Genomic DNA, 22,530 nt, shown 5'->3' with positions numbered 1-22,530 from the left:
GAGTATTGAGGTGAGCAAAAAAAAAAAGAACCGCTGAGCGGCTGGCGGTAATCTCTCCCGCCGGGAATTGAACCCGGGTCTCAAGCGTGACAAGCTTGCATACTGACCACTATACTACGGAAGATGGACAGCTGTTGACAGCTGGCGTAGTGAGATCACGTGGCAGAAAGTTTTGCTAAAACATTTCATATACCTCAAAAACCGCAAGTTCACACCTGGCATCTTCTACTAACGTTGGTCAGTCCATACTCTTTCTTGAGACTTGCCTTATGAATCGAGCCAGAGAAGACTGGAACAGCTGCTGCCAAGCATTACGAGATGTATTGTCCAAGGTATCATTCCCCATTGTAGGGGGACAGACCTTGAGCGTTGAAGTTCAAACAGCCTACCCTAAGACACAATTTCCGCGCATGGATGGAGAATGCCGGTATGAGTCCTTCTCGCAAAGAACAATTCTTGCCCCTCGTCCAATGTACAAATTTACCACTCTTTCAGGCGCTCTACCCCTGACTTAGACGCATTGCCCACGTCATCGTCATGGGGTGTTTTGTGTGCGTATGTAGTATATTTGCCACACAGCGGCCACATCATCTGCCTTTGAAAAATTCATGCAAGTACCATATGGGTGTGAGGTGATGAAGTCAAGCTGATCTTTCCTTGGAAGTTGGAACTAACTATCCGAAGTACGTACACTAGAAGATCTTTCTTCGCTCGTCCTTCGGTAACGCAGCCGACTTGGATCTCGGGAACCAAAGCCCAGCATCACGGCCCCGCCGTAGACGGTGGCCCTGATCGGCCTCATGTCTGCCGTCTGATGGGTCGCGTGAAAAGCTTGACCACCTGGCTCCCAGACTAGTCTTGACCACTCGGCTAGCAAGTTCAAATGCTACTCTAATTAGTGAAGCGTGCTATGTTTTCAATGTATTAGATCAGCGACTTGATGCGGGGCCGGCTCACACTTCACAGTCTAATATAGCCACGGGTACCCCGTACAGAGCGCAGCAAATCAATTCCTTATGCGGTCTTCCCATGTCCGGGAACGGAACTCAGAGTGCGAGGCACGCACGCCTATCGCGACAGGGGCCGTGTCGCGGCTTTCAACTTCCAAGTTCCAAGCGTATAATAGTAAGCATGAGGTTGACGGTGACGTCTTCCAGCTCTCTGAGTTAAATCTCCCAATGCTGCAGTCCGTGCGTCGGTGCTGTCGGGCGCGCAAGGGATCTCATGTGGGCTGCTTGCTGTCATTTGCTGTTACCCGATCTCTCTCGGCACCTGGTTATGCTCCGAACGGAGTACTCCGTCCTGAGCGATAAATTACGCAGGCATCATATGGCCTAGTATGGAGTCTAAAATGCACACACCGCATACAAGGGTCGTAAATGGACTGATATGCTTGGCGAGATGAATTGATATGTGACAAGTGGTGCTGTGAGACAGTAGTTACTGAGGGTGCCTCAAGTCTTGACGCGGATTCATCCAATGCAACTTCTGGCGGTGTGGCATCTCGATAGAGACTCTTACGGCCGTTAACCAGGGGTTCCCCGCAAATTGTGACGAGCTGCGAATTGCAATTATTTGTCAGGTATCGACGTCCGTTCCAAAATGCATTGATTCGGAAAGGTATACGGTGTCGAGTGGGCTGAGAGCGGGTAAGCCGGGTCACCAGACCTTAACTATGGAGGCTGAAAGGTTAATAACTTGTGTAGTAAATACCCGCGATGCCTCTGCCTTGCGCGCATACTTAGATATACGTACGAGTATGCGTTGCACGGCGAAAAGTGACGCGCAATCGCTATGTATTTAAGAAGTCGTGAAAAAGGAACGCCTGGTTGGACCCCACATGTTTGCGGGCACGGTCTGATTCGAAGTGCTGAAGCATTCCCGGCGGACCTGTCAATGGCAGCATTTGTCCGCTCAGTGAGACCAACAAGAACGCTCAACAAAATGATGAACGTTGAGAATGGGGAAGGAAGCTTCAGTCCACTCCTGCACCAAGAATGGGAGCCGTCCTATGTACGCACCATGCTGATCATCCCTTCGGGTTGCTGCAAGAAGTGTTGCGTGCGCATTGGTGACCGAAAGAATCTTGCCGCACGGGTCACGGGCGGAGAAAGCCGACTCGGGGACCACCACTGCAGGGGTGTAGGGTCTTTGTAGTTGTCCGTACGGCTGGGTTCGGACCCGAACTGGCAATTTAGTGGAAGATCGCTATGATTTATGAAGCTGTGTGTGGACCGATGAAAGGGGGCAGGCCACGGGAAGGCCAAGGCACACTGGTCTCTGAGAAGGAATGAGGAACCCTCGTCGGCAGTTATCTAAGCACTCTCGTGTCGTGCCACGACCTTCTTCCTGGACTGCAGACACGGTCGCTTGCTGTTGGGACCTTGGAAGTGAAGATGGTAAGGTACCTAAGGTACGTACGTACTCACGCGGCCTCTACGTAGAGTTATTCCCGAAGCAGCAGCAGCGGTCTTGGCTAGGTGCACGGACGCCAAGATGAAACACGCTGCTGGCAAGTTACAGCAGATGCTCGGAAGTCATGGCGACGGCGCATTCTTGCGCCCTCTCCCGCATGGCGCTTAGCATGGGTATCAATCTGATGACCATGTGCTCAAGTGACCGCCACGGCAAGCCCCACCTCAGCCGCAGGGACGGTATGCTCGCCGGCTGGCCGCCGGGCAAGCACAGTGCAGACAGGCGTCGCGAGGGGACGGACGGCTGTAGCCTGTATGAAGCTCTGTTGGCTGCGTCGATGTGAACGGGGTGCATAGCGGCGTGGGAAGATGGTGTGTTGGCCCGCGTACGGCAGACGGGAAGCGGCAGATTCGATGAAGCATACGGATATCAGAGCAAGCTTTGTCGCATCTCTCGTCGCCGATAGGCACATTGCCCATCAGCGGTGTGGTGCAGCGGGTAACTGGGGCGAGGGGGCGAGAAGCTGGCTGCCTGGGAGAGCCTTGAGGCTTCAAGTAAGTACTTATCATGGTTGCCTTGAAATTAGCAGCATCAGGGGCGAAATGGTCTGAGGCAGGCGTGCTGTGGATTGCCTTGCTGCCTGGTGATTGAGGTACGTAGATGCTTCCCCACGTTGACTGATCGGAGTCGAGGGAAGGTGCAAGTTGCAACAACATGCTCATATTACCGGGTTGATGGTGCCAGGCGAGTTCTTGCCCTTCGCTGACGAATACCGCCGCAACGCACGTGACTGGCAACTGCTGCCTGCCTCTGACCAAAGGGAGACTGAAGCATCACCAAGACCAAAGATTTGCCAACGAGATTTACAACACACATGGACAGGCTGGCCGAACGTTTAGCGAGTCGCTCACACTGTGCTCATCGTTCGGGCATCCAACCTTACAGCGGCTCTCTCGGCTGCCGGCCGAATCTCCACCCATGGGAATTGCATCCCTCTCCACAGCACCACGAGTCCCTGCAACTGACTGGCGCCATCGCACGGCCTCTTGCTCTTATAGGTACGTACGGACGGACGCGGTGCTTGGTGTGCTATCCAGGGGGCTGCCAACGCCGGTCGGGGAACTGTTTTCAGATCCAGCCGGAGGGAATGTTCAGATGGGCGGCGACAATGCAGCCAGTCATATTGCCATCTGGACGCCAGCCATGGTGACTGACTTGCAGTCGACATATCGTGGCCGGAGCATCCACACGTTCAGGGAAAATCTACAACCTTCCTCAACGGGAGGCAGACCATCCGTAATTACTACTACCGAAACCCCAAAACCGACTGGAGTAAGCATGCAGCCCCTCCTCTCTCTGGTGCTGGCGACTGGAGGTGCACTCGCGCAGTGACGCGCGAAAAGTGTCGATCCCAGTGGAGATATGGCCAGTCTTCATTCGCGAGGGGTGTGGCGGACGACAACGTGTGCGCGCCAGAGTCGACCACGGGTCCCCCAGAAGAAGGAAAATTTTCAAAGACAAGCCACACCGACGATCGTGGGTGTTGTCGACCGTGCCCGTCGCCCTTCTGCCAACCTCCTGAGTAATTCTATGAGTGTTGACCAAATGTCAATAAATCCGATGGCCGCTCCGTCGCTGCGGGACCCCGGTATGGACCATCTGCCGAGCAAAAGCTTGACATGAAGTTGACAAGGAGAACATGCCCGGCGAAATCGCTTGGCGCGCGGCCTCTGCCCTTGGCTATCGTCTCCATGCGAGCTAGCGCATATCAGGGAGGGATTGGCGAACGTCAGACTCCAGAGCCCACCCTTGTATGTACGTACTCCGTAGGCGTACTTGCTTGGCTAGCCCAACTGGGTCCGCGACTTTCCCATCCGGCTGTGTCGAGATTCCCACCATCTTTGCCCGGTTGCAGTGTGCCTATTTGGGTCGGATATGTCACACGATACTGCCGTGGCCAACGGCTTCACATTAGAGCGGCACCAATGCAGGCGCCCTAGCTCACAAAGCGCAGGTTTTGCCGCACTCCACGTACGCATGTACGGTGGTTGCCACGCGAAACGACTATGGACGGCCGTTTGGAGAAATGGGAGGAGAGCGCCCCCGGCTAATATTAAGAGTGGCAGGGATTCGCCCCTGGTGGCATTCTCATAGGAGCCAGCTCCGCCCGCATCATCTTAGTGGCCAGCTCTCGTTGTATCGGATCTCGAGACTGGAGTCGTTGCTCTGCACTCGCTGAACAGCGTGCAGGGTTGTCTCTGCCCCCATGTCAGGCTCAGTTGCTTCCGATTGCGCTTTAAGGCGTGGAGGGCCCCGGAACACGGGTGACCAAGCGCTACCACCTACTCGGTACGCGACGACTCGAGCAACTGAACTGAACCTCGATGACTTTGCCGGCGCTCATGGGGATTGCTTGACGCGCTTGATAGCATCGCACGACAACGGCCACTTTGACTTTGATTCCCCGCCGCCGCTCGCCTTGCGCCGTTGCCCACGTTGGCACATTGGGACCTCTTGGCGACTCCGTGGCCGCAGTCGGAAAGCCGACTTCGCATCGCAAGCTCATCGCATAGGCGCAGCCCGTGCTGCATCAGGCAGTCAAGCCTGCATCGCCGCTGGTGCGCTCGCGAGTCGATCTCAGCCGCCCTGTCTCGAAGGAGCATCGCCCGTGGGACAAAATTTGGACGCGGACGCCTTTGGATTTCTATCACTTACCACAAGGACCCGGGGCCAACCTCCGTGTTACACCAGAGCTGCAGCGAAACAGGCGACCGCGGATATCGACTGGCGAGGATCTCGGCACAGGTATACTGGCTGTCTCGTCTACCGAGTCCGGTCGGCCAGTTTGTTCCTGTACAGAGCCATTTGATTCCGTGCTGTGAGCCGGTCTGACGAATCCCCTATGGCTGCCCCGTCGCATTACCCGTATCCGCGCTCCCCAAACCCTTCCACCAGGTCTTTCGATTCCTCCTCGGTCTCGTCTGCAACATCACCAAGGCCCAGCTCGCAGTACCTCGGAGGAATCATGGGCTCCAGCGCCAGGCCAGGGACTGGCATGCCGTCATTGGGCGCCCAATCTCTGCCACCCGTCCACGCCAACCCTGGGTATCCTCCGTATAACACCTACGGCCGTGAGCCGTTGCCGTCCGCCGAATCCGTCAGCAGCACCCCCGGGCCCTCCCACACGCATCTGGGAGGGCCTTCCGGGGTAGGGTCACAGAAAAGGGCATACCGTCAACGCCGAAAGGACCCCAGTTGCGATGCTTGTCGTGAGCGTAAGGTCAAGTGCGACGCGACGGAGACAACTAGCTGTTCCGAATGCTCAAGCCGGAACGTGAAATGCCAGTTCACCAAGGAGACCAACCGGCGGATGTCTTCTATCAAGCAAGTGCAAGACCTCGAAAAACAGATGAATCAGGTGAAGCAAGAGAACAGCACCCTGCGCCGGAAGCTGGAGCTCGAGGGCCGGGATGGATCGGTCGACATGGAGATGGAAGTAGACGAGGGTCCGTTGCAGCTACCACCCACTGGGGCCGAACCCAAGAAGATTGACCGGCCCCATCCGATGCCCGAACTTGCCCGGGCGAGAAGCAGCATGCGCAATGTCTCCAAAGGCGTGTACAAGCTTCCCGCTCTGTATCGGCCGACAGGCGGCAGTAGCTTTGATCCCCCAAGACCAGAGCTGCCCAACCGCCACATCGCCGAGCAGTTGCTGCACTCATACTACCGCCTGGCGCATCCCATGTATCCTATACTGCATTGGCCGACGTTCCAACACGCAGTTGACGAGCTCTACAGCGGGCAATTTGCGCAGACACCGCCCAGCGTCCTGTCTCTCTTCTTTGCTGTGCTGGCGGTCGGCAGTCTCTTCACCACCGAAGCTCCGAGCAGCAGCGCCTTCTATCGACCGGCCGACCTGCTCGAAACCTCTCGACGCCTCATTGATCCGTGGAACAACGATTTCGACCTCGATGCCGCACGCACCATAGCTCTCACCACCATTTGTCTGAACGAGATGAACCTCAAATCAGCGGCATGGGTAGCTCTTGGACAGGCCGTGCGCATCGGCCAGGATCTTGGTCTTTACGCCGAGGCAGGATCGTGGCCGGTGATCGAGGGCGAGATGAGGCGGCGCGTGTGGTGGGTTATCTACATCCTCGATCGAATACTGTCTTCTGAGCTGGGGCACCCGGCACTGATCCGCGACGAGGACTGCGACGTTGCGCTGCCCGCTGGCGTTGACGACCAGTTCATCCAAGCCAATGGGATGCAGGTGCCCCCTGGATCTCAACCCCTTACCCATTCTTTACTGGCAGTGATACACGTGGTGAGGTGCTACACCCCATTGCTCCAGGCCCTGGCGGCGCGGATGATATCGCACCAGCGGACCCAGCTGTTTGAAAGCCATTTCCGCCAGTGTCTGGAATACTCTTTCCCGCAGCAATGCCATCCAAGGAGCCCTTTGCCGCTGGCCCCCCATTTCCTAGGACCTCTGGCGCACTTGTTACACGCGAGGATGCTGTTGAACCGGCACAACCTTAGCCCGCGCTGTCGCATGGACACTCGACTCAACGCCGTCGAAGGCTGCACCATGCTGGCGCTGGACACGGTCGCCCTGATCCAACGCTCCAGCGCCGCGCTCGACGAGGGCGCCACGGCTCTGCTGGCCACTCACATCTTCAGGTGCGCGCTTTTCTTGCTGCTGACGGGATACTTTGAGCAAGCTATGACCAGTATACGCGCCCTCGCGAGCATCAGCACCCGGCGCGATGTCGCGGTACCTTGCGGACGCTACCTCTCGTTCTTCGTGTCCGTTCTTGGCTCAAAGCGAGTGGAACACGCTGATTACATTCGCAACATGCGACCCCCGCCGAGTGCGAGGTCTATTCAAGACCAGCAAGCTGTCCTCTTGCAGTCACTGACCTCGGACGAGGAGCTGCTGTCCTATGTCTCGGCGGATCTGCAGGCCTGTATAGATCGTGCGTGGCTGTGGGCGGGCCTCGAGCGTGAAGCTGCGCCCGAGCAACGTCAGCCACCCCCGAACCCCTCGACCCCGATCCCGAATAGCTTGTACAGCTCAGAAGCTCGGTCCGGCCTGACGGTGGATGAAACACGAGAATGGGGCGGCTGGGCCCGCCTTGAAAGCGCCGTGCGAGCCCTCGCGACAGAAGGGACACCGGTCGTTGGACCAGCCATGGCGGGCTCGACGCCACCCACCGGTGCCTGGCCGACACTCCCTCCGCCTCAGATCAAGAGCGAGCCTCCCCAAGCGACGTCGGGCATTGACATACCCCGTCTGTCCGACGCACCACGGTACGCCACCGACGCGGCGCGCACGGCAAGGGAAGGCAGTGGTGCGGACAGCCCAGCGGTCGGCGACGGGCGTCGGAGCACGAACCGTCTGAGCATTGCGAATATAATTTGAGTTCCCACTCGCACAGGAATTTTAGAACATAAGGAAGCAGGGGCGTCAGGGTGTCACAGTGTACCCGTGTACCTCTGTCTCAGTCGTGGTGGTACAGCTTCAGGTACCGATTCTTGCGCGCACATGCAATGTTATCACGGGATGGTTTGTTTGCTTGCTTGCCGTCTTTTTCAACACGGGGTTGGTTGGTTACGCAATGACTGAGGTGGATGTACCACCCACAGCATATGGAGAGGGCGTCTTCTATCCATGGGCCTTGGGAAGGGAAAACGCATAGCATAAGATAAGCGCGGAGTTCAGGGCTTTGCCAGGGAAATGCGAAGCGAGAAGCGAGCACGGAGTAGCGAAGGGGGGGTCGGTTTGGCTTGTGTGTCCTCGCGTACTTGTGTACGCGAACATGTGCATAGATACCAGCATAGCATGGGCGCGCTGTTTTTGTCGGGCAGGGGCGTCTTGTTTCGCAGAGAGGTGGTCATATGGTAGCAATTGCCATGCTGATGAAGAGCACGTTGCTGTCCTGGTGATGTGATGCTTTATGTCGAACCGCCCCTGAGCGGCGTTTGATCAAACATTCCTCGGGGGCGACCATCGAGATGGGCCTGTCCACAGTTCCCCGTCTTACATCTGATTGTTACGCACGTCACTCCGCCGACGTACTGGTTATCAAAGCCACTCGGCACTTGTGTGTCGGGAATGCCTGGACCTATGGATGTCTGGCTATTTGCCCACCCTACCGGTGCAGCAATCTGCTCGTGGCAGGATCTCAGGCCGGAGGGATCACCCTTTGCCCGGGGCTGGAGTGAGCAAGATGGCCACTCAGCGCTTGACATGTCCCCTACCATCGGCTTCGTATGAAGTCGTAGCTTTGCCACTAACCCTGAAACCTAGACCTCGAGGACTGGATCTGGAAGCGTTATGAATGCCCTTCACACGTCTCGTGGACTACCAAATGGTCGGACCATAAAAAGAAGAGGCATCATTTCAGGCAAAATACTGTTGGTCTGATAGTGTTTACCTCGCCACCCCCTTTCTTGCAGGCTCTTCAAATCGCAACTTTGCAAATCTCTCCTCCAGCATGGCCCGTAGAACCCCCCCATCGCTCATCGCGCCCGAAAGAGCCATGCCCTTCATCGCCCAAATGTGACAGTTCTCTTCCTCGCCCCTGGCGTAATAGTCAATGGCATGGTTGAACGTCCTGGCGACCAACCATTCCAACTCCGTCTCGGGTAATGTTTTCACCTCGGCGGCAATCTCGACGACTTGATCGATGAGTGTGAGGGCCAACGTGTCGTCTAGTGGCAGCACAGCGTGAAAGAGCGTGCGGATGTACTTTGTGAGAAGACTTGCGTTCACGGGTGACAATGCGTGCAAGGAATTGATGAGAAGACGCAACGTTGTGTACAGAACTATGGTTGTTAGCAAGCGAGTACTTGTGTGGTCTATTCAGTGGAATACCTCGCGCTGGTGCTTCGCTCCGGAGCAGGCAATCGCCCATCGCTTTGAGGCACGACTCATCCCGACACGACTCCGATCTGCGCAGTATGGTTGGGACATCATCCCATGCTCTGAGGGCCGTGGCAGCTTCAAAATCGAAAACATACAGTGTTGAGGCTTTGGCTCGCAGATCTGCCATGGTTGCGTGCTGTTGATCGGATGCATTCTCTAGTAAACCATCGAAAGCCGCCACGTGCTCCCGAGTTTCAAGATACCGCTGTAAGCTTTCTGCCACGCTATCCTCTGTCCTTGCCAGCGAAACCAACGCTGAAGCAATGACAAAGTGACTCCGTAGGCTCATCACAAGTATGTCGTCCCTGTCTTGCTGGGGAATGTCTTTTGGGTAAGAATCACAAAACACCAGGCAGGCGGCGAAGATTCGAACCACATCGCTCAATGTCCAGGATGCACTCGTGCATGCCGCCACGCCCATGTTGTAGGCATTTTTGCGGAACCAGTGTAGCTCTGGCACTGTAAAGATCTTGTCGCCATGGTGATCCTTGAGTTTCAGCCGCGCTCGTTCGGCAGCTTCCACGAGGGTTAGCACAGCTTTGACGGGCGGTATGACTGACTTACCCAGTTCAAATAGAACGCAGGCATCCTCAACGAATAAATCCGGCGGCTCCTGCCCCTCCGGCTCGTCTCGACTTCTTTTTCTCGACGGGCTCCGTTCCGCCTTCAGCATGGTGATGAGGCGCAAGCTGCATCTCACGACGGAGGTTAGACAGGATGCTGATGACTTGATAGGATCCTAGCCCTGAGCCACTGCTTTCAGTGCCGTCAGTGTGCAGATTTTGTCCCCGACTTGTTGGGCCTCCCTTATGCATGCGTACAGCAAATCCTGCACCGATTGATATGTGGTCCCTTCTGCGAGATTCCTGATACTTTGGCACGCTGCCTCGGTATCCCACGAGCGCAAGGCAGTCTTGAAGAACAAGTACTGACTTAGAGGCTCGTCCTGAACTGCGGGTTCCATGGCAGAGAATGCAGCCCGAGCGGCGTCCAATTCATTCAGCTCTAAAGTGCAGAGCATGCGCTTGCGGCCAAACTTTGCCTTGTTCGAGCTGCCACAGTTGGCAAAGAGGCCATGAAGAGCCACGCGACACCATGATTCAGTGACAGCATATTGTTTTCGGACAAAGGCTGCCTCAATCTTCTTGCATATAAGCGATTGTGCAGCGCCGGCCACGTCCACGCTCAGGGGTTCTGCCAAGCTCGCGAGCACCACATCCAGCAATGTGGCCAATTTCTCCATGTCGCTCTCAACTTCATTCGTGGCCATTGTGCTCATCCACACCCTCCTGACAATCGTCTTGTCTATCCAAGCCGGCTGTTTTGTCTGAAGTACCCTTTGCGTAATGAGCTCGTCCATCACTCCGCAAGCCAGGCTCACGCTGTTCTCACTCAGTTTCTTGACATGGTGGAGTAAGAAATCAAACGTCTGCTGCGTAAAGTCGAATGCCCGGACCATTCTTCTCAGCACGCTTGCGTACGGTGCTGGTTCAAAGACGTCCGATGGCGGGTTTTGCAGAATCTCAAGTCTCCAGTGCAAGACAATAGGCTTGTCTCCGACTTCCGACTCCACGTACGCCACCAGATTGTTCGCCTCCGCTGTTGCTTCTGGGGTGTTCATGCCGAGAAGGCTTTGGACGAGGCTCTGACAGATAGCGAGACGATTGTCCAATCCATCCATGCTCAAATGATCAAGTGGAGGTGTGTTGATCACGTTGTATGCTCGCCATAGCCATTTCGTTCCCATGGCGTAGTCTTTCTTGTCCGAGAGATCTGCGCCGATATGCCGTAGTGTGTCTGCCATGTCTTCGGCCGACGTGGCTTCCAGATTGGTGAGGAGGTCTATGGCTTTGGCAAACATGTGCTCTGCCACATCCAGCTTGCCTTCTCGCCAGGAGAGCGCCATGTGCAGGGTGACATGACCAGCTTCCAGGCTCCTTCTTCCAGCTGTGTCGTCGCCTTGCAGGGCCTTCAACTTGTCGACGTATAGTGCGCCTTTTTGTAAGGCAATCCTGCCACTTCCTAGATCATTTTCGGCGAGACAAATCCGTCCAAGTGTCAGAAGAAGACCCAGGAAGTACACAACTTTATCGACAGCTCCCGACTGTTCTGGATTGGACTCAACACCCATCCGACCTAGCTCCAGCACATGGAAGGCAAGCAGCCGTGCCTTTGGCAATATCTTGACCGATTTTCGTTCGCGCTTCAGCTTGATGCAGAGATTCCACAGGTCCCTCCCCTCTCTTTCGAGTGATCGGGCAATGTGATGCTGCAGCGGCTTCTGGGAGAGCGATGCGATGACGTGGAGCTGGTGCCTGATGTCGGCTGCGAGGATATCTTCGTTCCCCGCTACGCTGGGCAGCTGTGCTATGGTATCTTTCGTGAAGTCTGGGCCCGTCAGCGTGTGCCTACAGGTACAAGGGCATCCGTACCGATGATAGCCTGCGCTTTGCGCTCGCGGCCAAGAGTGGCGGGATCTTGAATTTGTCGGGGCATTGCGTTTTCTCCATGTGCGGTCGATGTGTCGAGAAATGGATGTGCTGTGCTACAACAAGAATCGGGTCGGGGTGCGTCAGGCTCCTTCCAATGTCGACATCAGGGGCTCCTTCCGTCACTCCAATCAGGCTGGCGCTAGCCACCAAAGGCTACATCATTCGCCACAGACCTCATAATCAAGGCATCCAATGGAAAAATAATTGAGGAAGTATCCAAGAAATGAAAATGCAAATTGACCACCAGGAGGTCTAAGGTACAAGCGCGCGCCCTCGCTATGCAGGCAAAAAGTCTAAGCCTACTACCCCCTTACACCTGCGCAGGCGGATCGTGCGGCAGAAAATTCCCAACAATGAGCGCCGGTCTGCTTCGTTAGCCATCTGTCTGTCTCCCCAGACGCACTTTAAGACACTCACAACTTGTGCTCATCTCTTTTGATCGTAAAGGAGAAGCAGCATTTCACCACAGGATGATCCGAGCCGTCGTCCGGACTCTTCAACGAACACGCCGTAAGCAGCGTCTCGTGCGCGGGGTCAAATGCAATTGTGCCAAACTCCTCCCAATAACGCACCATACTCTCTTCCGTCAAAATCTCATGCAACGCAATTTTGCCCTGTCCACGGTCAGTAGATGCCAGTATCTGGGGGCTCTACCCACGCACATCTCGCAATTTATCCACCGGCACGTGGATCAGCTCGGCCATCTCCTTGTTCCCGCGAAAGATCTCGCCCGTGCGTCGCCAGCAACACGCGGGCACGGCCATGCTCGCAAACACACGGTCATAGTCCATCAGCTGCCGCTCGAACCACATCTCGACATAGACCAGCTGCATGTCTGTCAAGCCCTGCGCCTTCTCGCGGAACTTTGGTCGGAACTGTGTCATGGTGCGTAGAATCTTTTGTTTCGACGAAGGCGCGATATGCCCGTCGAGGTATTTGCCCAGCCGCGCGTACCCATTAATGTAGTTGAACGGTTTCAACAGGCCAGCGTCGTACTTGGCGCGGAGCACGCGGCCCATGCGTTCCTCGGGGTTGTCGTTTCCTGAAGGATCGGCGGCCTGCAGATAGTACTCTCGCGTCTTGTCCTTATCGCCCAGCAGCGCGCTGCCCGGCTTATTGGTCATTTTCCCATCCACCGTCGGGGGTGGCAGCATGGCGCCCGTGGGGGTCTTGCCCGTGGCCTGCGTCGCGCTGCCTGTCAGGAACTGAGGCAGCATGTCCTGGTTGGGCACGCGTCGAAACGCCTGCTGTGCCTCGTCAGGCGGTATGCCATTGTCGTCGAGCAAACTCGTGTGTAAGAAATCGTTGAGGAGGTTGAATTCGTGAGTGACCTCGGGCGTGATCATGTAATTTGGGTTGAAGCTGTTCATGCCCTCAAAGTTCTGGGCCGTCATCCATGCATCGGAGAAACCTGCAACTATCTCAGCTGTCAGCCCAGGACCTCATGTTGGTGGTTCGGTTCCTGGGTTGGGTTGGGTCGTCCTGGACGCTGTTCTCGGATCTCGGAGTAGTAGTCAAGAGACCAAAAGGTCAAAGGGGGGAGAGGGGAATCTTTCTTGGCGGGGAGTCTGGGGCATTTGTGTCCATGGATTTGTCAACCTACATTGATTGGAGTTGCTTCCGCTGCCCTCATCCCTTCCCTGCATACCAGTAGCCTGTTGCTGTGGTTGTACAATAGGTAGCGATGCTGGCAACGCCCCTCCTGCGAATCCACCGCTCGACGTCCTCGGCCGGCCAGTGTCGTATGTCGTGGGTGGCGGGCCCATGTTGCTCGAGATACTGCTCCTCCCCATCTCGGACGGCGTGTCTATCACGTTGTCATCGGGGTGTGGAGGCGGCGGCGGCGGTAGAGGATGGCGCGAGTGGGACGTCGAGGCGGCCTTTGGTTTCTTGGTCTCGCTTTCTCGGGGCTCGTCGTGGCAGAGGTGGCCAATATTTCGTTTGATGCAACGTGTGCACGGGCGTTCCTGGATGTGAATATTAGACTGAATTGCGCTTCGAATAATCCGTTGGGCCGGGGCGCTCGACGTACAAGATCGCAGGTCATGTGCTGTATTTCGAGTCAATGCAGTCCAATTCTGTTTCCTGGCGCCACTTACGGATCTGCGACAATACACGCAGGCTTTTGGGAGACTATGGTCAGTGTTTTGTTCCTTTCCTTACGCAACTTTCGCTCTGAAAGCGTGACCGGCCACGTACCATGGTTCACTTTGCGCCTCTTCTTAGGAGACTTGCCATCCTCCCGTCCATTCTCCCTCTTGGCATCCGCGCCAGGCTTGGGCACGCCATTCTTCGGTCCTGGTTTTCGATCGGCCATTGCGTCCGCATGGATTGTCTGTTGCGGTGGGTGGGCGGGCGTAAGCTGGCAAGCAACAGCGCCAATGGATTCGTAGGGGATCCCTGCTCCTCGGGTTACGCAGAACGCAGGGTGGCTGCTTGGTTCGGGGACACGAGCGACCGGTGCACTCGATTGCCTGGTCTTGACGCGAGATGAAGAATAACAATTCGACAATACCGATGCAGGTGTAGACTGTAGGATGGAAATGGCGGCGGGGGATCCCGTTTGGCGCGAACGGCAGCCGTGGATGTTTAGAGTGGAGTCGGTCGTTCCTGCCTTTACATGCGCCGAGGACCGGATCCGGTTCGTCCGTGTCGTGTCGCGCGCTGCCTACCCGGTATCAAATGAAAACGCCCCTCGTGATCAAGTTGATGCGATCACAAGCCGAGCACTCCAGTCGTGAAGCCGTTCTTCTCCGTCACTGCATGTCTGCCTCATCATGCTGCTGGCAGCCGATGTATGTCTCAGCTGCCATTGTCACTGTGCCTCGGCTACCTGCGGGATGATCACGCGAGCAATTATGAGCAGTCATTGGTTGTCTTCCATTACACAAACGACGGGAAACATCTGCATGATGGTAGATCATCCTGTACCCTGTTCCATGAACGCCCAGCAAGGTCCTCAAGAGTTGTACGTCATTCGCAAAAGATGTCTCAATATCGCTAGATCGCCACAAAGAAGCTCTTCTCCCCCTCCTTGGCCTGTACCCTCGCCTTCCGCATAATCTTGTCCTCACACGCCAGTCGAATCCTCTCGTTCGTCGCCGGACTCTCCAACTTCAACAGTCCCTCATCGGTCGAACCCCCTTCGACGGCAGGCTTACAGAACACGCCTTCATCTCGTCGCGCGCTACGGATCGCATCTCGGATCGCAAAGAACACCACGCTCCCCATGAATAAGGGCGGCTCGCCCACACCGCGACTGCGCTGGATGGTCCGCAGGTTCTCCCACGTCACGTCTTTGAGAAGACTGACGTTCCACTGCTGCGGGATGTCCCTGAACCCGGGGATCTTGTAGTTGCCTGGTCCTCTCGTTGCCAGCTGTCCCGTGGCCCTGAGCCAGAGACTCTCCTCCATCGTGAAGAGTCCCAAACCCTGGATGAAGGCGCCCTGAATCTGTCCGTAGTCAATGCTCGGATTGATCGACTGGCCCACGTCCATCTTGACATCGGCACGGAGACACGTCCAGCTACCCGTCAGGAGATCGACCTCCACCTCGGCAGCCGACACGCCCTGCGTGAAGTAGAAGAACATCTTGCCCTTGTTCTCGCCCCAGGTGTACCCGATCTCGGGGGTCTTGTAGAAGCCCTGCGCGCTGAGGTTGACGCGGTCAAAGTACGCCGCGTGCGCGAGCTCTTTCATTGTGGCCTCGGGACCCAGCTTCTCGCGGTAGGGCGCCAGGCGTTTGTTGAGCTGCTCGCAGGCATTGTAGATGGCGAATCCGTTCAGGTCCGACGACGCACTCGCAGCCGTGGACGAGGCGTTGGCGACGGTGTTGGTAGCCGTCTCGGAGATGTAGACGTTATCCAGTGGCACCCCAAGAGCTTGCGCGGCGATCTGGGTCATCTTCGTGTGCAGACCTTGGCCCATTTCAACACCACCATGGGCGACGAGGATCGATCCGTCATGGTAAATGTGCACCAGAGCGCCGGCCTGGTTCAGGAAGAGGGCCGTGAAGGAAATACCAAACTTGGTAGGGATAATGGCCAATCCCCGCCTGCGCCACTTGTTGTCCTTGTTGAACGCTTCAATCTCCTTCTGGCGTTTCTCGTACTCGGACTCCGTCTTGACTTGCTCGTACATGAGTGGCACATGCCAATCCTCCAGCGCCTGGTTGAAATGAGTCTCCTCGCCCGGTTGGTAGAAGTTGATCTCTCGGAGCTTCTCGACGGGGATACCCAGACGATCAGCCGTCTCCTCCATGTACGTCTCGGCGATGAACATGCCTTGCGGTCCACCGAAGCCTCGGAACGCCGTGTTGGACATGGTATTCGTCCTGCAGATCCGGCCCCTGATGAAAACATTCGGAATATTGTAGCAGCCATCGACGTGAGTCATGGATCTTTCCACAACCGCGGGCGACAGATCGTAGCTCCAGCCCGCGTTGTTGAAGATATCCACTTCAAGTGCCTGGATCTTACCGTCCTTGTTGACACCAATCTTGTACCGGCCCAGGAATGGATGGCGCTGTCCAGACATAATCATGTCCTCCTCGCGCGTGAGCATGCAGCGCACAGGACGGCCCGTCTTCTTGGCCGCCAGTGCCAACGCAGAGCTCAACGGCACACTCCTCGTCTCCTTGCCGCCAAAGCCACCACCCAGTCGCTTGACACGCACATTGATCTTGTTGGCCTGCACGTCGCAGACACGCGAGGCAAAGGCCTGTGTCTCGTTGGCGTTCTGCGTGCTGCAGAAGATCTCCATCTCGCCATCTTCGGGCTTGGGAACCACGACACACGCGTTTGTCTCGAGGTAGAAATGTTCTTGGCCGCCCATTCGCGCCGTGCCAGTGAACACGTAGTCGCAGTCTGTGAACGCCTGCTCCACGTCGCCCTTCTTGATCTCCCTGTACAGATCATGATATGAGTCCTGTTGGATGGCCTCTTCAATGGTCATGATGGCAGGTTGATCCTCATATACCACCTTAACAGCCCTGGCGGCTAGTTGCGCGATCACCGACGACGTGGCCAGAATCATCGCAATAGCCTGACCGTGCGAAAACACCTCGCCCTCAGCAAAGAAGAGCTCATCAAAATATGGTGCGCCGAAGCGGTTGGCGGCTGCATTCGGCATGTCGCTGGCGTCCACGTAGTCGACGACGCCAGGAATGTCCAGGGCAGGGGAGTAATCGATGCTCACAATCTTGGCATGCGGCTTTTGCGAGAAGACATAGGCGGCGTGGAGTTCGTTCTTGAGGGAGGGAATGTCGTCCGTATACTGCGCCTCGCCCGTGGTCTGCTTGAGTGCGGCGACGTGGGGATTGCCCTTGCCGGTGACCTCTTGCTCGTACTGGACGGCAGCATGCTCGTCGATAGTGCCCCTCGAGAGCTCACGCTCCACTTCAGAGATGGCTTGCGTGTCGACGCCATTGCTTTCCGCATCGATCTTGGAAAGCACATCGTGGTAGAAGCGGTAGAAGAAGCCCATGGCCAACGCCTTGCGGTACGAAGCCATGCCACCCGGTACACCAAAGGGCATGTCAAAGTCCTTGCCCATCTCTGTCATGGCACCCTCGAGAGTCTCCAACTCGGCAAACCTCTTGCCGACGAGGTACTCCATTGTCTTCTTGGCCGAAGTCGTCAAGGCCGCCATGCCACCGTAGATCAGGTTGGTCTCGGTGACGATGCCCTCGTCGTCCATCTTGACCCTGAGCGCGGCCGTCACGATGGCAATATCGTCGTCCTTCCTCTTTGCCTGCTTGTACGCCCTGAAGTATTCACCCTTTTCCGCCGTCACCGGGATGCGGATCGACGCAATAATGGCGTCCGCGGCAAGTGCTGTCTTGCGATAGCCTGTGAAGAAGCTCGCCATGCGGATCTCGGTCTCCTGCTCGAGGGATCTGGCGACCAGCACCGCATTGGCGCCCCAGAAAACAGGGTTCAGATCCGAGATGGGCGAAGCCGTGGCCAAGTTGCCGGCTGGTGTGCCGACATTGCGAATCTGTCGTCCAGCGAAGAACTTGAGTTGCTTCAGCATACCTTCAAACACCTGCCCCCTCTGCTTTCCGTAGTGCTCAATGGCTTTCTCGCATAAATGCTCCAGATCGGTCAAGACGACGTTTCCGCCAATCTCAATGTGGTCCTCGTGGAAGGCATACTGCCTGAGCTCAGGAATGTCCCCGACAAAGACAGAGACGGGATACTGCAGCGCCTTGAACTTGATCTCAATCTGGGTCTCTGTGCTCCCGCCAATAATCTTGGCGTTTGGATGGACGCTCTTGATCTGGAGGAGCTGCTCCAGCGTGACCGGTCGATACCACCTTCTCCGTTTGTTGCCGAAAGCAAGGGGCTGCATCTTGTGCTTCTTCAAGGCAGGGGGGAAGATGAGTTCTGTGTCGGGCTTGTACTCGATGAACCCGGGTGGCGTGAACCGCTTGATCTTGTCTGCCCCCTTTTCGCCATCTGCATTCTTCTGATCCATGCAACATCCACCGCCAGCAGCGCCATTCTTGCCGTCCATGCAGCAGCCTCCTCCATTGGCCTTCACCTTGGCGCATCCCCTATCCACAGAGAATGTCTGCGCGGCGTCAAGAATGGGACGGTACCCTGTACACCGACAAAGATTGCCATCAAAGGCCTCCTCAATCTCCCGAGCATCCGGTGAGTCGTTGTTCCTGAGCAGTGCATACAGGCTCATGACGATGCCAGGGGTGCAGAATCCACACTGACTCCCATGGCTCTTGGCCACGCGTTCCTGCGCAGCATGAGGTCGCTTCGTGCTGCCGATGCCCTCGATGGTGATGGCATGCTTCCCGTCGAGGGAGATGAGTGGTGCGAGGCATGCATTTACGCTGGCATGGTAGATCTTCTTGGTGGTGGGGTTGTACTGCGAGACAACAATAGTGCAGGCGCCGCAACCACCCTCTCCACAGCCAAGCTTGGTTCCCGTAAGCCCGATGCCACGGAGATACTCGAGGACAGTGGCCTCGGGGTCGATGTTGCCAAGGACGGTGCGGGTGCCGTTGAGGTAGAAGGTGATTGTGTCGTCAAAGGAGGCCGTGAGGGCAGCGAGGGCAGCTGTCGAGCCATCCCGCTCAGGCGAGACTGCTATAGGTGCCATGTTGGTTGACGAGGTTGTGGAAAGTCAAGGGCACGACGATGATTGTGACTGGTGTCACCAAGCAAGCGCCCAGCTGTTGCTCTGTATCCGTCTGTCTCACCACATGTGACTTGCATAGGCTTTGAAGACACTCGATGGAACGCTACGAGGTTTGACTTGATGAAAAGAGTTACCTGCTCTCAGCAGGATCAAAGAATGTGATGGGATTAGAGAGTTCATATGTCGTGGCGAAATGGTGATGGTCAAAGGGTCGTCGAGATAAGGGTGTGCGTGTCAAACCTGAGGCGTGCGGGTGCAAATCAGCCCCTCCATCGCGGCGCTGTGTGAGATAAGGACCCCCCACTAACCCTGGCACCCCGCATCCACGGCCGGCTCCGCCATCACATCTCAGATCCCCCATCGGAGCTCACCACCTCAACTCTGATGCGCTCCGGTGACTGTTCTACTGTATCTTCACGAGGGACTTCAAGTAGATCCTGTATTATTCAAGGCATTATCTCATTGATGCGCAGCCTCGCAGCACACCCAATCTATCTTTCACCTTCTACCACCCTCACCCCCACACCTAGTCTACTGCATGTACTTCTTTAGCCCCCTCAGCCTCTCCTTCGCATCCTCGAGCACCTGGTCTTCCTTGCACACAGCGAACCGGATATAGTCCTCAGCCAGGTGCTGATTCTCCTCCGTGTAGAACTCGGTCGGCGGGATCGCCGCCACACCCACCTCCTGGATCAGGAACCACGCCAACTTGAAGTCGCGCGGTCGACTCGCCACATGCTCAGGGAACGGGTAGTCAGCCGGAATCTTCACCTTGGCCATGTTCACCAGCACAAAGTAGCCGCCCTCTGGCTCCGAGTACGGCAGCCCAAGCTCGGGCCAGACCTGGTTGAACCGGTCCATTTTGTCCTTCATCTCGGTGATCGTGTCACGCCAGAACCCTTGCTCCTCCGCCTGCTCGAACCCAACGGCGCACGCTTCCTGGAGAGGCGACACCGAGGTGAAGCAGATGCGCGTGTGCGCGGCCGAGACGTGCTGCAGAAGATGCGGCTGCCCAATCAGCCACCCCACCCGCCATCCGGTAGCGTAAAAGTTCTTGCCCGCTGACCCGACTGTAAGCGTCAACCGCTCAATCTCCGGGCTGAGTGTCGCCATGCGCGTAAAGGGCACGTAGAAGAGGCGGTCGTAGACCTCGTCTGAGAGTATGATGATCTGGTGCTTGACGCACAGGTCACCAATCCGCTGCAGCTCGTCTTTGGAGAAGACCTTGCCAACAGGGTTGTGGGGTGTGTTGAGAACAATCATCTTGGTCTTGGGCGTGATCGTCTTCTCCAGCTGGTCAAAGTCCACTGTCCACTCGGCAGCCGACGTCGTCTCTGTGGCGCCCGTTTTGGGTGGCTGTAGGGGCACACAGCGCACCTTGCCGCCGGGCATCTCAATGTTGGAGATGTACTGGTCGAAGAAGGGCTCGAACACAATGACCTCGTCGCCCTGCTCGATAAATGCCATAAATGCCGAGAGCATGCCCTCGTTGGCGCCTGTGGTGATGGTGACCTCCGTGTCTGGGTTCAGCTCACGGCCCCAGAAAGGCGAGTAGGCATCCGCCAGGGCCTTCTTGAGACGCGGGCGACCCTTGGTAGGCGAGTACTGATTGCACTCGACCCTGTCGAGAGCCTCCTTGGCCGCGTTGAGGATGAACTTGGGCGGGTTGTAGCCGAAGAAGCCCTGGCCGAGGTTGATGATGGGCTGGTTGGGCGAGTTGGCGGCTGCCTCGTTGATGATGGACCATACATCCTGTCGCTGGCCCGAGACGCGCGCCGCAGGCTTCAGTTTGTTGCTCGCCATTTTGACAGAGGTACAGAAGCCACGCAGGAGAGAGGGTTGAGTTGTGAGGTTGGCGGAGCGGAACAGAGACGACGTGGTGAGCAGCGACATGAAAACACGCTTGTGTGATGGCAAGGCTGTTCAAATTATCGTCCGCGCGAGAACAAAGGAGATGCAGGTAGTCCCTCTGCTAGCCGAAGGCAAGGCACATGTAATTTAACTCAACAGGTCACTCCAGCTTCCAGGCTGCGATGTCGCTCCGATTGTTGCGGGAAGGAGGTTGATCTGGATTAGTCATTTTCGTCCTTGTGGGCTCTGTAGTAACGCCAAGCCTGATCTGGCGATGGCGTCACTTGCACCAGATTGTGCGAATCTCGTGATCTTCCACATAGAGCAAGCCGAAGCCTACATGTGTCCAGTCTACCGGAAGGTACAGTGTCATCGGAGAATACACAATACAAGGAGCCCGATAGTCAAGAATTCTCCGGCACAAGTTGCAGGGCTTCGAGGGCCGACGCCGCTCACCAGAACTCGACCTGCTGGAACCCCTCAGGAGGGGTGATGTTCAGGGTCTTCCCCTCCCATTTGTCAAGCTGCCCCTCCATGGCCCGCCTCACATTGATCGCCCTGAAGCGCTTCGCCGTCTCCAGCTCCAACATCTTCTGGATGGCCGTGACCAGTGCATTCCCTTTGTTAACCTGCCGCAGGCTTAGGGCATGAGTGCCACATCGTGCTGGGTACTCGTCGTAATCCACGTTCACGTCCTTCCGCTTGGGGCCCTGAACGTTGTACATGACCTTGGGTGACATGTCGATCATGGCGAGCGCCGAGATTCCCAGAGCCCAGACATCGTCGCTTGGACCGCAGTTCGCTCGCCTCTGGACGATCTGCGGAGAGTGGAACAGCCTCGTTCCGAGGAGCTTTCCCTTGTATGAGCGGGGCTGGATATCCGCGCAGTCGCCGAGTACCACGTCAAAGGGCTTGACACAGCGGATGAAGATGTTCTTGGGCTTGACGTCCGTGTGGAAAAGCGATCCCTGGTGTAGGTATTCGAGGGCCGAGCTCACCTGGTGCAGAGAGCGAACAATGTCCTCAGGCTTCATGCCCCCGACAGCGTGGTGATGGATGAATTCGTCCAGGTTTCCACCATTGCAGAACTCCGTCAGCAACATCGCCTTTTTAGGGTCGCTCTTGTCTTCGAAAAACCCCATGTATTTTAACAGATGGTCCTGTTCTTTCGTCAGCTCCGAAACGATCACTAGCGATATGGTGTCCGGTCATCAAACTCACATGGGATTGCCTCCCAAGGACCTTGCCCTCGTGTTTCAACTTCTGGACCATTTCCACCGCAACTTTGGGGTTGCGCGTGTGTTGTATCACCTTGCCACAAATGACACTCCTGTCCTGCATCCTGTACACCTTGTACGCGACGGCCCAACCTCCGGCGCCAATCTCTCGGCCACGAAGATAAAACACCTTGCCATCGATCGCGTATCTGGTCAGCCGCGCGGGCCCTTCGTCCGCCAGGGGACACCACGTCTGGGGAAAACGCTGGTTGGGATTCACCTCGCGCTCAGCATACGCTTAGCCTTCCTTCGCGCCTTCTGTAGTCCTTTTATCAGATCGTGTTATCTGTTTTCGAGAAGTGTCCTTGGCGGATGAACTGCCGGGGTTGTCGTGCCTGTTCTCTCCTGGGCCGCTCGCGCCAGCCTTTTGCACAGACTTCCTCCATCTCTCAATCTCCGCGCGCTTATC

The 22,530-nt window shown here is 56.5% G+C and overlaps 6 protein-coding genes and 1 non-coding gene across 7 annotated transcripts; 1 reads left to right on the top strand and 6 right to left on the bottom strand.

Annotated features, from left to right (window-relative positions):
- Positions 1-52: 52 nt before the first annotated feature.
- F5Z01DRAFT_t33 lies at positions 53-124 on the bottom strand. Its single transcript has one exon. It is a non-coding gene; the product is annotated as a tRNA-Asp (tRNA).
- Positions 125-5,317: 5,193 nt separating this feature from the next.
- F5Z01DRAFT_742206 (fungal-specific transcription factor domain-containing protein) lies at positions 5,318-7,840 on the top strand (the record flags this gene model as incomplete). Its single annotated transcript, XM_046266869.1, has 1 exon — positions 5,318-7,840. One exon carries the CDS (start codon positions 5,318-5,320, stop codon positions 7,838-7,840), a length of 2,523 nt encoding a protein of 840 aa, XP_046120227.1.
- Positions 7,841-8,674: 834 nt separating this feature from the next.
- Positions 8,675-11,842, bottom strand: F5Z01DRAFT_698172 (meiosis protein SPO22/ZIP4 like-domain-containing protein; the record flags this gene model as incomplete). The annotated part of the gene is made up of 7 exons (XM_046266345.1): positions 8,675-9,246; positions 9,296-9,601; positions 9,623-10,073; positions 10,101-10,775; positions 10,803-10,806; positions 10,828-11,671; positions 11,779-11,842. The coding sequence occupies 7 exons, from the start codon at positions 11,840-11,842 to the stop codon at positions 8,852-8,854; spliced, it is 2,739 nt and encodes a 912-aa protein (XP_046120226.1). The 3' UTR covers positions 8,675-8,851.
- A 168-nt stretch (positions 11,843-12,010) lies between these two features.
- Positions 12,011-14,337, bottom strand: F5Z01DRAFT_504178 (uncharacterized protein). The gene is made up of 7 exons (XM_046260304.1): positions 14,038-14,337; positions 13,938-13,960; positions 13,871-13,888; positions 13,442-13,805; positions 12,501-13,255; positions 12,256-12,452; positions 12,011-12,203 (listed from the first exon to the last, which is right to left on the bottom strand). The coding sequence occupies exons 1-7, from the start codon at positions 14,153-14,155 to the stop codon at positions 12,149-12,151; spliced, it is 1,530 nt and encodes a 509-aa protein (XP_046120225.1). The 5' UTR covers positions 14,156-14,337; the 3' UTR covers positions 12,011-12,148.
- Positions 14,338-14,708: 371 nt separating this feature from the next.
- Positions 14,709-19,038, bottom strand: F5Z01DRAFT_504184 (Molybdopterin-binding domain of aldehyde dehydrogenase-domain-containing protein). Its single transcript, XM_046260305.1, has one exon. It carries the CDS (start codon positions 18,952-18,954, stop codon positions 14,839-14,841), a length of 4,116 nt encoding a protein of 1,371 aa, XP_046120224.1. The 5' UTR covers positions 18,955-19,038; the 3' UTR covers positions 14,709-14,838.
- Positions 19,039-19,524: 486 nt separating this feature from the next.
- On the bottom strand, positions 19,525-20,796 carry F5Z01DRAFT_672293 (pyridoxal phosphate-dependent transferase; the record flags this gene model as incomplete). Its single annotated transcript, XM_046264798.1, has 1 exon — positions 19,525-20,796. The coding sequence occupies one exon, from the start codon at positions 20,794-20,796 to the stop codon at positions 19,525-19,527; it is 1,272 nt and encodes a 423-aa protein (XP_046120223.1).
- A 261-nt stretch (positions 20,797-21,057) lies between these two features.
- F5Z01DRAFT_504111 (kinase-like domain-containing protein) lies at positions 21,058-22,272 on the bottom strand. Its single transcript, XM_046260303.1, has 2 exons — positions 22,066-22,272; positions 21,058-22,004 (listed from the first exon to the last, which is right to left on the bottom strand). The coding sequence occupies exons 1-2, from the start codon at positions 22,183-22,185 to the stop codon at positions 21,297-21,299; spliced, it is 828 nt and encodes a 275-aa protein (XP_046120222.1). The 5' UTR covers positions 22,186-22,272; the 3' UTR covers positions 21,058-21,296.
- Positions 22,273-22,530: the final 258 nt, after the last annotated feature.

This window comes from Emericellopsis atlantica (assembly GCF_019669845.1).
Source record: "Emericellopsis atlantica unplaced genomic scaffold F5Z01scaffold_7, whole genome shotgun sequence".
Taxonomy (NCBI): Eukaryota; Fungi; Ascomycota; class Sordariomycetes; order Hypocreales; family Bionectriaceae; genus Emericellopsis; species Emericellopsis atlantica.
Note: the sequence above shows the minus strand (reverse complement) of the source record. Positions and strands in the feature narration are given on the sequence as shown.

What these genes read in the sequence shown, in the direction of transcription:
- F5Z01DRAFT_504178 (XM_046260304.1), bottom strand. Translation starts at nt 14,155, where the DNA reads ATGGCCGATCGAAAACCAGGACCGAAGAATGGCGTGCCCAAGCCTGGC. An exon ending in GAGGCGCAAAGTGAACCATG is followed by an intron (nt 13,961 to 14,037) that starts GTACGTGGCCGG and finishes GTCTCCCAAAAG; the next exon opens with CCTGCGTGTATTGTCGCAGA. An exon ending in CGGAAGCAACTCCAATCAAT is followed by an intron (nt 13,256 to 13,441) that starts GTAGGTTGACAA and finishes CAGCTGAGATAG; the next exon opens with TTGCAGGTTTCTCCGATGCA.
- F5Z01DRAFT_504184 (XM_046260305.1), bottom strand. Translation starts at nt 18,954, where the DNA reads ATGGCACCTATAGCAGTCTCGCCTGAGCGGGATGGCTCGACAGCTGCC.
- F5Z01DRAFT_504111 (XM_046260303.1), bottom strand. Translation starts at nt 22,185, where the DNA reads ATGCAGGACAGGAGTGTCATTTGTGGCAAGGTGATACAACACACGCGC. An exon ending in TCCTTGGGAGGCAATCCCAT is followed by an intron (nt 22,005 to 22,065) that starts GTGAGTTTGATG and finishes ACGAAAGAACAG; the next exon opens with GACCATCTGTTAAAATACAT.